Source organism: Vespula vulgaris, chromosome 2 (genome assembly GCF_905475345.1).
Source record: "Vespula vulgaris chromosome 2, iyVesVulg1.1, whole genome shotgun sequence".
NCBI lineage: Eukaryota > Metazoa > Arthropoda > Insecta > Hymenoptera > Vespidae > Vespula > Vespula vulgaris.
The window spans coordinates 3,064,327-3,080,854 of record NC_066587.1 but is presented as its reverse complement, the minus strand read 5'-3'; the positions used below and the strand labels follow the sequence as shown (position 1 = coordinate 3,080,854).

Genomic DNA, 16,528 nt, shown 5'->3' with positions numbered 1-16,528 from the left:
TGCATCTAATCGTTCATTCTCTCACGGGAAAATATGAACTAGATTTTCGGCTGTTGGTTCTACTTTTCTTTTTTATCTTCTTCTTCACCATAAAGAAATATTTTCGGGTCTTTTTTACTTTTTGTTTTAAGACATCTCGAGAGACCTTCGAGACTCGTGACAAATGGTACCTTTCAGGATAGGACCGATCGGTAAGTTTCACCGGTGCGACATGACCGCCGACACGCTGGATCATTCGGACAACATGAGAGAAGGACAAGGAAAGGGCTCTTCCCTTCGTGAGATCGGTCTCGAAGATGAGAAGTTTAAAAAAACTATAAGACTTTAACCTTCCATCAGTGATATTATTTACAAACGTTGTCCTATTCTAAAAGTTATTGGATACCTTTGAAATCGACGAGAAGTTAGCTAATATGATCAAACGATATCGTACGAACTAAGCAAAATAAATCGCGTGATATATCTACATAATAAACAGACTTCTGACCCGCATATTTCGCAAAAGTATTAATAGCATAATCGTGTTATATACACACCAGCATAATTCTGGTTATATTAATTTCTTATAAAGCGATACAACTAGCAGATATTTTTTCGATAATCAATAAATCGTTGGATCGATAATATTTGATCATTAATTTTTCAAGAACGAACGGACCCGCATTTTTCAATTCCTTTGACGTAATCGTAAACAATAAGTCCGAATCAAACGCAGCTGTAAGAGGATTTGCTCGAACAAAGCGATCTCAGTGCATCGATTTTAATTCGCACTTGGTCTAATAAGGAACAACTAAGCAAGCAAGCAAGTAAGTAAGTAAGTAAGTAAGTAAGTAAGTATGTAAGTAGACTCGTTAGCCTCGCGTCATCTTTTTCAGATCGGACTCTATATACTCTATAATTAAGAAGTATGTCGAGGATACGATCTCTCGCTCTTGAAACGACATTTGCTTTACGTGGTAATCGAACTTGTCATAAAGCAACGTCCTATACCATGTATCTTACGAAACATCGTAAAGCATCGTCAACAACTTGGAGGAACAAACAAACCCACTAGAAAAAGGAACGTTAAATGAAAAAAAGAAAAAAAACGCGAGAAGGTAAGAGAAGAAGGAAGAATGAAGAAAGAGAGAGAGAGAGAGAAAGAGATGGAAGAAGAACGAGATCGGATTCGATCGCGTCTGATTTTATTTTTGCGAGTAGCCCTCTCCCTCTTTCTCTCTTTTATCGAGATGAGCAGCGTGTGCGTTCGAGGAGAGGAAAGAGACGAAGAAGGGTCGGCAGGAGGGGAGAGGTATAATTGAATGTTTTGTATAATTAACCTGCGCCATAACTCAAGCTACGTCGCGCCTCCAGCCGCGGGCGGACCTCCCTTCTTTGCGAAGAGAAAGAGAGAGAGAGAGAGAGAGAGAGACAGAGAGAGAGAGAGAGAGGTTTGCTTCGCGAAGGAAGTATTTGTATATTCACGGATGCGCCTTATCCATTCTCTTGCATAAAAATTCACGTAAAGGGAATCTTCGGATAAAAAAAAGGAAAAAAAGAGAAAAAAGAAAAAAAAATAGAAAAGGAACAAAAAAGAAAGAAAAAAAGAAAAAAGGAAGTAAAAGAAAAGTCGGTGCGTCGATCGAAGACGATCGGAGATATTTCTTTGTACGATCGTGATGAAAGATTTAAAAAAAGATCGACAGAAATCGATCGCAATTTCCAAGTTGCGAAATCGTTATGGATTCGAGCGACCATCGGACTTTGTACACGTTCCATATATTCTTCCACAGTTAATGGATTAAAAATACCGTTGCACTATGCGTTAATCTAATCTCTTTGACACGCATTACCTAAGAAATTAATTATACATTCATGGGTTAGCAAATGAAAGAACAAATGCGATCGGACGCGTATGCATAAAGGTTCAACGCGTTAAGAGTTAGAAAGACTAGTGGTAAGGATAGAGAGAAAGATGGAAATACGTCGGAGCAGTTACGGTAAATATTTGTCAAGTCGAATCAACGTATCCGTTTATCCGAAAAAGTAATTGGCCGTCTAACCCGTTGTTAGGCTCGAATAGTAAGCTCGAAACCGTGACTGAAACCTACGCCTCCTTCTACCGATTTCGATGGGGGCCACCTAACAACCGGATAATCGTTGCCGTCAGGTCAGTGAGAAAGAGAAAAAGAAAAAGAAAGAGAAAGAGAAAGATACCGAACCTACACTCGTAGAAAACCGATCTCTGAAAAATCCAACAAAAATTTTGGACCTCGAGTTTACACAGTTTTGCACTAAGCTCCGTTTTGCATCTAAGAATATATCGTTTCCTTCCCAATAAACTTGACTATTCGCTTTTCGATGTTCTTTTCGCGAGAAAGAAAAAAGATCGTCCTCTTATTCTTACAAAGAATATTCCAAACTATCTACGATGTTCATTCGTAGCCCGAACACTCGATATCAGGCATGTGCTTTATAGAAGACCGGTGGAGAATATCCAATCGTAAATTATAGAACACCTAACGAGAATTAATCGTAGGGATATAGTATCGAGATCGTTAATCGAGACTCCGTGATACGTCCACCCTTCTTTCTCTGGAGTCTTCGATTAATGCCAGTAGCCAGTAAAATACATGATCCAAATTGGAAAAAAGATTCATTTCTTTCGCGTACCTATAATCCATGATATAATACAAAGGCGGTACGCAGATTAATTCGTTTCAAGAGCGACTTGGTAACCTGTCGTAAAACCGGATCGTTTCCTCGATCCGTTTACCATCCTTCTTCTTCTTCTTCTTCTTCTTCTTTCTTCTTCTCTTTATATTCTTTTTCTTCCTTTTTATTCTCAAAAAAGCCCGCGTTTAGAGAAATCTTTTTTATAAAGTACGCCAATTTACCGTCATTTCTGTAAGGCCGATGACGAGTAATATGTTCGCGGTGTGCTAGTAAGTGTTTAATTACAACAATTTCCATCTCGTTGCTCGGTTCTCTACAACATCGCCGTTAGCGTGTCACGCGAGATCGCTCGTTACGCGCACGCAATGAACTCTAATTGTTTAGCGTGTCGTGTTTTCACTCCCCATTCGTATAGGTAGTTGTTTCCTTTTTCTTTTTTTTTCCCTTTTAGTTTTTTCTTTCTTGTATGTTTTTTTTCTTCTGTAAACAACGTCATAAAAATTCTTGAAATTTCACTAGTCTAAAAGACGTTCATCTATATCGTTCACCTATCTCAACCATTCTGCATACTTTATTTCATTCACAGCTACATGTCTCGTGGTTAAAGAAACGGTCACCTAACCGCGTCGTCTAATCACGAGTCTACTCTCGAGTCTAGAGTATGTATTCCTTGCGGAACTTCTAAGTGCCTATTTAAATAGCTATATTTCAGAGCGTAGCCATAAGGCCAACAAACTGTCAAGAGATCATACCCTTGTCAAAATAATCGCTAAATTATGGGGATGCCTATAGTTTTAACTACCAGCTCGATCGCTCGTTCGTTCCCTCCTTTTCTCCTTGTGCTTCTCCTTCTCTCTCTCTCTCTCTCTCTCTCTCTCTCTCTCTCTCTCCCGATGTTCGGGTAACATTCCCATTTCTTGACTATCCGTTCGTCCCATCTCTTTCTTTCTTTCTCTTTGCGATACCTGCCATCATCCATGTATTTTCTTTCCTTCTCTTTTATTTTTTCGTTTCTCTCTTGTTCTTCTTTATATCCTTTTTTTTCCTTTCCGTTTTTTCTATTTTTTCTTTATCATCTTTTCTATTTTCTTTTTCTCACTCTTTTCCCTCTTTTGTAAAAAAAATTTTCATCTCCTTGCGCATACGAATGGACGAACAAGCGTGTATGCCGTGAATGAAAATCACATGGGACAGCTGACGCGCCCACTCCACAACGAGTTATCGAGTAGAAAATGATTAATGAGTCAATAAACCTTCTCATTCTACGACGAGAATTTTAGTCGTCGAGGGAACATTTTAATTGATAACTACTTTCTTAGTTTACGTTATTATTTGATAGTAAAAACATTCCCTGCACACATCGAATATATATTAAATATGTAAGTTCTCTTTATATATTATTAAATAATATCAAAACGAGTTCTCGATCGAAATAAATTTTATTATCATATTAATACGATAACAATTTTCTAATCGTTCGATTTATTTTGAGATGACTTTTCTAAATATTATTTCTTACGTCATATTGTCGAATAAATTTAGAAAGTAAAACTCACGTTCTAATTACACCATCACCCATCTCCTATTTCACGACTATCGATTACATAAACCAGCATCGATGAAGAACCTGCGGAAACTTTACGAGGCTCGTGTCTGGGACGAGTTCGTGTGCCCCCGTAGATTTTGCAGCATAGAATTATGTTCCATCGCTTGTGGCTATATGTGTGCGTACGTGTATGTATATATACATATATTTACACAACACACTTTATTCATAAGTCCGCGTGCAAGCACGTTATCGCAGAAAATATACGTTCTCTTGGCGTTATCTTCGGGACGCATGATTTGCGCGCTCGCCTATCGCGAAGGATTCATTAATATTAATCGATTCGTCGTCCTCGTAGTCGCAGCCATTTCGCGACGGATTGAAAAAGCACTACCCGAGGGCCTTTAAAAAAGAGAGAGAAAGAGAGAAAGAGAGAGTTACGCACGCGATCATGATTAATGATAGAAAAGGCGAGAACGGGTGATTAGGGGGCAAGGCAGAGGTGAAATTTCTCTTATCTCCTTCCTCTTATGCATATTCTTTAATGCGATCCTTTCGTTACCTCGCTTCATATTAAATACAACCGAGAACGAGGAAAATGATCCTAATTAATAATCGCACCAATGAGAATATTTACTTTATTCTATTTACATTTCGAACGGACGGATAATTTTCATGGTATTTATCCCATTACGGTCGATAATTACGGATCAATTTCACGAGTTAATTAAGTCGTCCATTGGCGTATCTAATAATATTCACGAGATATAAAACTTTCTTGAAAGTGATCGATTCTAATGAATAGAACAGTACATTGGTAAAGTGAAAAAAGGAATGGGATTTTTTATTCTGTGTTATTTTAGCGGGTTGTCAAGGTTAAACAACTCCAATTCCGTGTCATGTCAAAGGGATCAAGAAGGAAGGGCACGTTTCAAGCATACGTCCAGATGGCACGCGCGCCCAAAAAGGTGGGACGTGCTAACGATATCGGCATGAAGGTTAATTACGGTCGACTATACGAGGATCGTATAGAGGGAAAAAGAAGGAAGAGGGATGAAAGAGGATAGAAAGATGGGTGCCTCTGTATGGTCGAAAAATCAATGCGTTGAAAGGGTGACGGAGAAGAAAGAAAGAAAGAAAGAAAAAAAAAACAAAGAAACAAAAAATGAAATAACGAAAGAAAGATAGAAGAAGAAGAAGAAGAAGAAGAAGAAGAAGAAGAAGAAGACGAAGGAGAAAAAGAAGGAGAAGAAGAAGGAGAAAGAAGAAAGAAGGACGACGATGGAGAAGGAAATAGGTGGGAGGTTGAAGTAGAAGTGGGAGAGGGCTAAGAAGCGATCAAGGGGGTTGCGGGAAAAGGAGAGATCTTATAAATATTGGGTATGGACGAGATCAGGCGCTACTTACGCCGTCAGCGATAATGACGGGGTGTGTTCGGGCTGTTTGCTTAGCGAGCAGATTAGTGAATGAATCCACAGGTGGGCGCCATCCGTCACACTCCGAATCGGATCCAACTCGGCCCCGCCTATCCGACGACTAAGACCCTTCTCTCTTTCTCTATCTTTCTACGCTTTTGAGTATATATTCTCTCTCTCTCTTTCTTTCTCCTTTTCATCTCTTTACTCTTCATCCTCTTTCATCTTGCTCCTTTCGTGTTTCTCACAAACACCGAAGCTGCCTTGATGAAAGGTGGGAAAGTGAATTCGTGGCGCCACCGCTCACAAAATGATTTTTATTCTCTTTGACGCGTCGCGAAGATGATCAAGAGATTTTTTCTTTTTTTCTTTCCCTTTTTCTTTTTCTTCCTTCTTGTTTCTTTTCTCTTTATTTTTTTCCTTTCTCTAGAAAACAATTCATCCGATCGTTAAATCCAATTCTGACTCATCCGATTTTTCTGCTGTTAAGCGGTAGCCGATAAGTCTACCTGAGCTCGCTGACAGTGCTGATCTGGCACGGAAACAGTTACTCACGATATCCATCATCGGCTTCTTCGAAGATAATCGCTGATCACGCCTAGAACGGTCGTCGAACTTGCCAGTCCAATCGTTTTGTTGGTATAGTTAGTTGGCGTAGATCAACGACCGATGTCGTCGAGATCGAATCAATGACTTATTCAAACGTAAAATTGATATTGATCATTCCAACGCCATGGCGAATCGTTGTTATTATAGACAAAATTAAACGTTTATTGAAAGCGATGATATTTGATTTTATTATCCTATTGATTTTTAACCGGTTAACAATGAGTCTAGCATCACTTTGAACCATATAAAAATTGAAATTGCAACTTATACTTTTTATCCCGATCCTTTCTCATAATAACTTCTATATGATAAAGGGATAAAAAAAAACAAAAACAACAGAGAAAAAAAGAATGAATAAAGAGTCGTGGAAAAATGTTGCAGAATATATATACCATGTATCCTCCTACTCTATTACTCACACGTCATGTCAGTTACGTCGTCGCGATTAGCCGAGTTCGTGATGACGAACGAGCCGGTAGGAGCAAAGCTTTAGCGAACGGAGCATTTCGGGTCCATAACGGGTCCCATTTTCTCCGACGACCTAAGAATCCCGAGGTACCGATATGATGGAGTGCTAGGGAGATTGGCGGACCACCGGAGTAATGTCCGCGCTAATAGCAGTGATTACCCTGCCTCGTTGAGAACGAAAACCCGCCCCCTCTCTTCTTCTCTCTTTATCCTTCTTTCTCTCTCGACAAATTCGTAGCGTTTCTTTTTGGCTCGTAGCTCATACCTTCTGGCCCGGTGTCCAGCCCACGAATTGATGGATGTTTGCTAAAGTAAACTGCCTTCCCCTTTTCGTGCAGCCGAACCTTCGCTCTCGAGCTACCACAATGTCGAGAAGCTAAAACACTCTGCACTCTGGGATGCATCGAACGATTAAATGTCTGCACGTTGCTCGTATGTTTTTCTACCCGTATACCCACGATCAACTGGAATAATCTCAATTTTTTTTAACGTCGATAAAAATTATAATAAATACATACACACAGAAAAAAATATATATATGTATGTATTTTTTGAAATCTAAATTTAAATAAAATTCTTGAAAATTGAATTCGACACGACGGTTACTCGTAATTGAATATTCGTAATCGCACGAGTTCGTTAAAGTTTCCTGTCGCGAGAAAAAATTATAATAAATTGGTAAGACGAGACGGTAGCCTTGAAGATTGAGTAAAGGAGAAGGAATTATCGACGGGCAAGAAGCAAGAGTGTTCGTAAGTCGTAGAGGCCAACGACAGCCGGACAGCTGTTGGCTATGCGCTAGGCCGATGGCGTTCGTTATTTATCGAGGTGCGTTTGCATTCGCAAGATCTTCGAGATAACGCGTTAGGAATAATGGAACGAAAAGTACGACCGAGCGCATCCACGATGACTGTATTTAAGACTATCGTCGCTGCCAAGCTAATGCGTTGCCGCGCCGTTGTGCTAAGGAATAATTACAGTCGCATTATTATATTCTCGCTCGCGATACATCACGCGACTTTCATACATATGCATCGGATAAGAAACCGGAGCCGCTTGGCATTCGAACTAGCTAGCATCCTCCTTTCATTTCTCTTAAACATCTTAGTTAGTAGACTATTTCATATCATTAAATATATATGTCTCCATGTCTCTCTCTCTCTCTCTCTCTCTCTCTCTCTGTCTGTCTTCTTACTTGTCTTTTCGATGATGATTGAAATTAAATCGTAAATGATAAAATAATTTTATCATATACAATTTTTCTATGAAACATATATATCCTCAAAAATAAAAGAAACGTGTCTATACACTTTACATCCGAGATACGGTCCGACGAGCGAGAATCGTCTTCGAAAAAACTCGTATCGATCTAACCAGCCGAATTTAGATACTCCGTTAAATGATAAATTTCACGCAACAAAGGAAAAGAGAGAAGAAAAGAAAACAATCTACCACCTTCATTCAAGAAATCGCAACTATCAAATCGAACGATCGAAAAATTTGCGACTACTGGAATCAAATCGACGTCGTCAGTCCCGACGAACTCCGGCAGGAGTTCTTTTATCAGATCGACTTCTCTTTATCGTCGATAACTTTTCTCGGAGTCAGCGGAGATCGTAATCTGGAACATCGAGTGGAAGTCGGTCGAGTATCGAGACACAAGGGTGTCCGTTAGCGTGGCTGGCGAGCCTCGTAGAACGGTAATTTAAGACTTTCGATGAAAATACGAAGACATCCCCGAAGATGTCTGCGAGGAATATCTGAATGCCACGCGTGGGCAGCGAAGAGAGTGTGCCTTTAGGCTTTGCTCAGGCTCAGGCTCAGACTCAGGCACAGGCATAGGTATAGGCACAGGCACAGGTACAGGCAAAGGCATCGTCCCTTTCTCCGCCCTTCTACCTCTCGTTTCATCGATATCGAAAGACGCGTACGAAGCTTCGCGGAATAAGAATTTGTATTTTCGATCGTTCTCCGCTTTCAAACCTCTTCGATTCTCTTATGCACCTACGTTCACGACGCAAGAAGGTAATAATTTTCACCAAGAAGCCGACCAACGCGCGCGCGCGCGCGGGATCAACGTCTTAGAGAAAAGAAAAACGAAGAATATCCTGTTTATATTTTTTCTTTTTTTCAAATAAATTAATAATAAATATGTCGATGGAAAGTTTGAGGGAATAATTACATGACGATTATGGGAGAAAAATTGATGGTAATGATTTAGTTCGATAAAGAATATTCTTATTTTAATGAGTAGATTATAATCATCGACAAGAATGTTCTTCTTATTTGCCAATGAGGTTTGATGTTTGAAAAAAAGGAAAAGAAGAGAAAAAGAAAGAAAAAAAGAAGAAAAATTAAATCAGGCCACCTGCCTAGCCGGTTGATTTCTCTCCCTCTTACTACCTGATTCTAATTCTATCGTAACTCCTTATTCGTAACTCCTTTAAAGTCAGAGTATCCCGCGGCGATACTCCCGTGACACGTACTGACTAATAAGTATTAGAAGAATATTTCTAAAGATTTTTGGACTTCTGTAAATATTTGTTGTGCATGCTGACTAAAACGGTATATATCTACACGAACATTTATATATACATATATATACACACACGATTTGTTTTATTGAATTGTATTATGTAAATCGTATAAATTTTGAATTAACGTTATCGTTAAAACTTGGTGAAAACTTGGCGAGTAGCGAAATTATTATTAGTCAGAGAAAACGTCGGATTAAGTAAAACGGAACGGTCGTAAGTCGAACCGAAAAATATTCCGTGTTATGGGATCGAGCGACGAGAATCTTGCGTGTGTAATGAAACACTTATAATTACAGCCTGCTGCGTTATGCAAAATGAGAATCGTGACTTCGCCTCGATGCCGCGTGAAAATGTGAATAAACACGACGGTAAGAATTTCTTTTACGTTGAATATACGTTTGATTGCGAGCGCGTGTATCGGGTTGAATGGAGACGGTTCACTTTTATTTCGTACCAGTTTCCGTTCTGAAAGATCGTGTAAAGTTTAACTAACAATAAGAAAAGATCAAGAAAAAAAGAAAAAATTATAATTAATAGGAAAAAGTCGAGAGATCATTCCTGATTAATATTAAATATTACCTTGTAGCTGATTAAGATTTTTCTAAAATTTGGGAAAAAATTTCATTATACCGATAATATATACGACTACACGAACGTCCTAATTCTAAACTAATTGGTTTTCAAAAAAAATCCAAATTAAAAATGTCGGCAAAGAATACGCCATCAGAACTATGTCAATCAAAAACAAAAGGCAATAGTCTTTCAAGGGACCTTCTGAGATGGTTCTTCGAAATACAAAAACCTCGAGTGACGCGTGAAAGGATTGATTACTCGGATCGATGGTGCGAAAAGCAAATGGCCGAACTTCTTCTCGCTTCGAAGCAAAAATGAAGAAGATGGAAGAAGAAAATGAAAAGAAAGAAAGAAAGATAGAGGAAGAGAGAGAGAGAGAGAGAGAGAGAGAGAGAGAGAGAGAGAGAGAGAGAGAGAGAAAAGGAGACGGAAAAAGAAGACGAAAAGGGCGCTCCCTTTCATCGAGGCGGGACAAAAAGGGTTCGATCGAAAGTCTCAAAACCCCGGGAGACGGTGGTCATTATTTGTTTTAGATATTAATGCTCTCCGCGGACTATCGATAATTCACTCTCGGCGTTCTCGACGTAATCGCACGGTGTGTGCTCTCTCTCTCTCTCTCTCTCTCTCTCTTTCTCTCTTTCTCTATCTCTTTTTCTCTTTGTCCGTAATGTACGACGTATATAAAGAGAGATAGAAAAGGACAAGGATACGGCATCGAAGAGAAAGGATAGACAAGGAAAGAAAGAAAGAGGAGGTCCGTGTAAACGATAAATCACGATAAATACGTTTGCCCAGGCCCATTATAAAAGGAGGAAGAAGGAAGGAGGAAGGAGAGAAAAAGGAGCAAGAAGGAGGGAAAGGGAATCGACACGATCGGCCAGGCACGGGCGAGTGCTCACGCGCGGGAGGAAGGAAAAAGAAGGTGTACCGATATAAAAGGGAGAAGAGTGAAGGGCGGCGTTTGTTGCCCACCGATATGCGATCCTCTCCCCGGGGCCACTTTCTCTCTATCTTTCTTTCTGTCTTTCTTTCTTTCTTTCTCTCTTTCTCTTTCCCTCTCTTTCTTTTTCTATCGGTGCATCCTTTTCTCCGAGAGCCGCGCATTACGATCGCTTAAGTCTCGACTCGACTATCGAGTGATCCATCGCCTACGAATTCGACGAAGCCTCCCGCCTACCCTCGGGACATCCTCGACTAATGAGTGTGTCTCGATCGTGAACGACTAGTCTCTCTCTCTCTCTCTTTCTCTTTCTCTCTTTCTTTCTTCTCTTTCGTCTCTCTCTTTCTCTCTCTTTTTTTCTTTCGTCTCTCTCTCTCTCTCTCTCTTTTCCTCTGATACCGCTTCCAGGTGCGGTCTCTCGGCGTTCCTCCTTTAAAAAGGATTCCAATTAAGAGAACCCGACTCGAGCGACCACTCGCGTCTCCACTCGCCATTCTTTCTCTTTCATGTGAATATCAAAGACGACAGGTGGCTCGGAATAGTTTGCTGGAGCCTACGTGAGATCAGAAAGAAAGAGAGAGAAAGGGAGAAATAAAATGAGATGAAGATGTAAGACAAAGCAACAGAGAGTATAAGCATCAGAGATATTTTTCCCTCGAAAGATTTTTCGAATCTCTAGAAAAACAACGTATGTATGAGAGATATAAGTATGAGACTTTACGAGTCATTGCACTGTCCTCTCGACGATGGTGGAAGGTGCAAGAACAGTAATTTTGTGCATTCCAGAGAAGCTAGTCTGGTCTATGCCACTGATAATGCTCGGTAAACGTGTTATGGAAGAAAAGAGAAGAGAGAAAGAGTGAAGAAGGCGCAGAGAAAAGATACGAAGAGGAGAGAGAGAAAGAGAGAGAGAGAATGGGTAGGTAGATACCGGAGCCCGCGGGGGGCTCATAATTGCCGACCCTGAAGATCGGCCGACCCCATGGGGCCCTCCTCTGTTTGTTTTATTCCCTAGTTATACAAACGCGAGATCTACGACCGATATATGATAATCGTACCTCCGCTTCTTCCAGTCCTTCTTGGATCTCGTTCCTGATCTCCAAGACTCTGACTCTCTCTCTCTCTCTCTCTCTCTCTTTCTTTCTCTTTCTTTCTTTCTTTCTCTCTTTCATTCTATACCTATCCATCCATCCGATCTTCTCGCCACTATTCTCTATCAAAGTGACCACCCCCACGAATCATAAGCATGGACACACGTCCAAATCAATTCCAATGAAAACCAATTATAATAGTCAACGAGATACCAAACACAGAGAAAGAGAGAAAGAGAAAAAGAGAGAGAGAGAGAAAAAGATAGAGATAGACTGTCTGCCATGGAAGCTTTCGCCACGTCTCATCGCTTATGGATCCCGTTTATTCAAATTCTTAGCTACCTGGCATGATTAATATTCTTCCTCGTGGCCTCGGCTACCATCGCTTTCCCACGAAAGCGATTCCACGTCACGCGGTGAGGAAGGACGAATACGCGTGCTCACTCTACGATTACCACTCTACGATGTTTCGATGTTCGACTCTACGTCTTTCGATGTTCTCTCCTTGGTTAAAAGGACACTTCGCAAGATAAATGCCTTCGTAAATCACTTTTCGCTTTCTTACCTTTACCCTCCGACCCTCGCGACATCCACAACCTCAATAATCTTACCTTCTTCGACGCGGAACCAAACGCGGATTCTTGCGGTTCCTTTCGGTCCAAGCTCGGTCAACTTCCTGGTAGAAAGGCAAGGTGCCTTTCCAGGATATTAATATAAACGCGATGTGAGACTGGCCTCGCGAATCGAGGATGAGTTAATGGAATGATAATGAACGAATTTTATAAAACATGTATGATTCAAAGGACCTTCGAAGAATTTGGAAAAAATAATAAAGGATAACGAGAGAGGAGTATCGGTGATGAAGTCTCGTATCGAAGACACCAAAGAGGAGAACCGCTCTACTGTCGAACGACTCGTTGTACGCTAATGCTCGCCCCTTCGTGGACGAACCGGTTTTCGCATTTACGATTCAATTTCTGAAAGGCTCGACGATACGGAACGAGGAAAATCTATCGGCGAAACGGCCATTGTATTCCTTCGGGCATTGCAAATATAAATAAAATCAAGAAAAAAATAAAAAGGAAAAAAGAAAGAAAGAAATAAGAAGGTTCGCTTTCGTTCGTGTCCACGTTCGCTAACGCTAGGTTATCGTTTCGAAAGAACGCCAAGCTCATATTTCAAGAAGATAACTCTACCAAGGCAGCAGGTTGCGCCAAATACATCTTATATAGAAGTGCTAATCTAAATGTTAGAAAGAGAGAAAGAAAGAGAGGGAGAGAGAGAGAGAGAGAGAGGAGAGAAGCCAAGTAATTAACTATCGAGATTACGTGAACCATATGTCACGATGTAAAACGCATGTGGTTAGTGTCGCCGTTGGTCAAGATAAAACCAAACGAGACCAACCTAAACGTGATACTAACTCGTGAAAGTCGTTAAATTTACGTTCCGTTGGTTTATACGTACTGTTCGCAAATGATATGTAAACCCTGCGGCCGAACGACGTAATATCGTGCATACGTTGAGAACCTTTCAGCTATGATCGTCACGCGAATAAATGTCTTATTAATTTAAAAATCTTCCGATTATCTCTGATGAGAGAGTATGCGACCGTAAAGTCTAAAATATGTTGAACATTCAGAAATTTGATACAGTAATCTATCTAATTGATAAAGAATAATTGATAATTTCTTTTTTTGAACAATTAAAAGTACCCTACCTCGCTGTCGATTTTCTTAAATTCCACGTCCTCCTCGTCTACCTCGAAATATAATTCCGTCGACGTCACCGAAATAATCCCAGGTGCGACTATACCCGGTGCGATTAATTTTCCTTTCGTACTGATATTCACCGGACCTAAAAATAAATGAGAATAATTTTCTATTTGATGTTTCATCGTTAATTCAAGGCGAACGTATATTTAATGTCGTTTTCTTCAACTTGGAAAAAGGAAAAAGAAAAAAAAAAAGTAAACTAAAACGTTCGATAAAGAAATAAGCAAGCGAAATAATGAATAGAAACCTGTTAAGTCGTTATCGAGATCTCTGTCGTCTGAGAGAAGTTCACTATCGTCCATTAGATCCGCCGACTGCAATTGTTGCTGATGTGCACGCGAGGCTGCGAGATGCGCGTGAAACTCTTCGCGCGCTTGAAGTATCGCATCCTCGGGTGCACCGTGTTCAAGGGCTGCCTTCAGCGTAGCTTCGGGATGGCTCGAGCCTAGTGGATTGTGCACGAAACGCTTACGTCTACGTGCATCATCCTCCCAAGCATCTAGCTTCCAATATTCGGCCAGCCTGTACGACGAACGAAAGATTTAAAAATCGAAGGAAAGATTTAAAAATAAAAACTTCTTTAATTGTAGTTCTTCTTTCTCTTTCTTTCTCTCTTTCTCTCTCTTTTCTTCTTTTTTTTTTTTATTTACTTACAAATCCAATAAAAGAGCCACTTACTTTGCAGCCATTGGATCCATATAACCCCAGGCGCCATGTTTGTTCGATAAAATGTTACGAACTTTTTCAAGCAATCTACTGGCGATCACGTTATCTCGCCTTCGTGCTGCTGTGATCAAATGATCGCACATTCTTTCCTCTTCTCGTCGATCTAGCAACGTTTGAGCGCACTGAGACTATAATCATTAATACATCGTTATTAAACATTACGAGCTGCGATGACTCTCGTCATAATATCATAAGAACGATTAATATGTTTCTATTTCATTTTTCATACGATTACCTCAAAGTCGGCATGTTTCAATACGTCGTCTGCTCTCATACGATTCAAAATAAATTCTGCCTCGTTCGCGACTCTTACTATGTGATCCTTCATCGCGTGGGACAATAATCTGTGTAAGAAATCGACGAAATGAATATGTTAGGATAATCCATTATTTTTTGTTTTATTAGTTTTTTATTTTCTTGCTTTTTTTTTTTCTTAATCTCTTTACCTGCCCTCGTTGATGAGCTCGATGAAGGCAAGACCAGCATATTTTTGTAAAGAATTCTGCCATTCCTGAGAACATAACAGCATCACCAGTTCTACCACGGAATTGCTGTTCTTAAACGTGGTCAAGCCTGTTCAAATGAAAAAGAGAAACTGTTAAAGTGCGAAAACAAGGGAGAATACGATTTGAAAGAGATGGAGAAAGGAAAAGAGGTGATTTACAAGCGCTGTTCGATTTATCGTTCTGGAATGACGGAAAAAATAAACGTCCATCGAGAATGTGACACGACGATCGTACGCGACGTTGCGCGAATATCGAGGCTTCGTGCGATCATAGTGAATACTAATGATGATCGTCGCTTCAACAACGAAAAGTTTTCGTCACTACATATCGGAATATTTCTTTCTTTCTTTCTTTCTTTCTTTCTTTTTTCTTTTTTTCTAGATTATAAAAAGTTTCTACGAGAAAATACAGTAACTGCAAATGATAAATGACGTTTCGTTATTACTCTCGTTAATTATTAGATAGAAACAACAACGGAGAAAGTAAAAAAACAATTTATACGACGTAATGAAAAATGATCATCGTCAAGTACCGTTCTAAATTAATTAATTGCAAACTCGTACCTTTCCCTTCCATTAATAGTTCTTGTCCGTGCGATCCGACTAGCGTTTTCGAAAGAAAAGGCGCAAAGTCGACCATGATTTCTCGAAGAAGAGGACAAACAGAACCAAGCGCCATTTCTAACTTTTGTGTAAGCGAAGCCTCTCTTGACGGTGTTGGCACAGGGAGATGATCGACCAATCCTTTGATCGGTAGATCATCCGGTCTCGGCGATGCCGCATTTACAACGAGTCTATCCGGTACACGAACCACGGAAATTTCTGCTGCGGGTTTCTCTCCGCGTTCCGCATTACCTACTATCTCTTGTTCCAGAACGTTACCTTCGCTATTCTGAATATCACCTGAATTTGGACAAACAAAGAAATCGTTTGAAAGGAAGATCAAAATGGTACATACATATATAATATATATAATCACTATTTCCATATTATTGTTATTATTATTATTATTATTATTATTATTATTATCATCATCATCATCATCATCATCATCATCATCATCATCATTTACAAATAATGTTATATGGAATCAAAAAATATGCAAATAAAAATTTAGATAGAACTTATTATTCAGATCTATTTCATCTATCTTGCAATAAATCAATGCAAAATGTAGAATTTTGTTGGATAAAAGATATAAATAAAAAAAATATAATAACAAAATGATCGATTATCTTACCACGAGAATGGGCGATGTTATGAATATTTCGAGGATCCTCTCGAGGATTCGATATGGGCACCGTATCGCCATCCTCGTTCAAATTCACGTCGGTCCAAGCTTCCTCCGATGAATTATGCTTGTTCTCGTTATCCGTCGTCACTTCCGATGGACTTGGATCAGCGGTGATGTTGCTACGATGAACAGCCTCTTCGCTAGAGTCGTTGCTCTAAGAGGAAAGTCGAATATTTTTCGATGAACTTCGTTGTTTCTTATATTAACCAAATTAATCGGAGAATCTTCGATTCTGTCGACGATAAATGTTCTTACGTCGATTTACGATTGGATCAAAGATCACAAATCTAACTTGGCGCGAGAATTTCTAGATGATAATAATAATAATTATAATTATTATTATTATTACTTGACGTTTTAATGATCGAAAAAAATTTCGAAGATGTATTTGATGTTT

At 39.7% G+C, this 16,528-nt stretch overlaps 1 protein-coding gene across 11 annotated transcripts in view; it reads right to left on the bottom strand.

Moving 5' to 3' along the window:
• Positions 1 to 16,528, bottom strand: part of LOC127072813 (neurobeachin) — a 195,799-nt gene that overhangs the window by 53,583 nt on the left and 125,688 nt on the right. For all 11 annotated transcript variants that reach the window (XM_051013551.1, XM_051013553.1, XM_051013548.1 and 8 more), the window contains 7 exons: positions 16,078 to 16,285; positions 15,402 to 15,740; positions 14,779 to 14,905; positions 14,568 to 14,676; positions 14,285 to 14,460; positions 13,854 to 14,128; positions 13,552 to 13,688 (listed from right to left, as the gene is read on the bottom strand). In XM_051013551.1, coding sequence (XP_050869508.1) covers positions 13,552 to 13,688; positions 13,854 to 14,128; positions 14,285 to 14,460; positions 14,568 to 14,676; positions 14,779 to 14,905; positions 15,402 to 15,740; positions 16,078 to 16,285 — 1,371 coding nt within the window. The remainder of the gene's footprint in view (positions 1 to 13,551; positions 13,689 to 13,853; positions 14,129 to 14,284; positions 14,461 to 14,567; positions 14,677 to 14,778; positions 14,906 to 15,401; positions 15,741 to 16,077; positions 16,286 to 16,528) is intronic.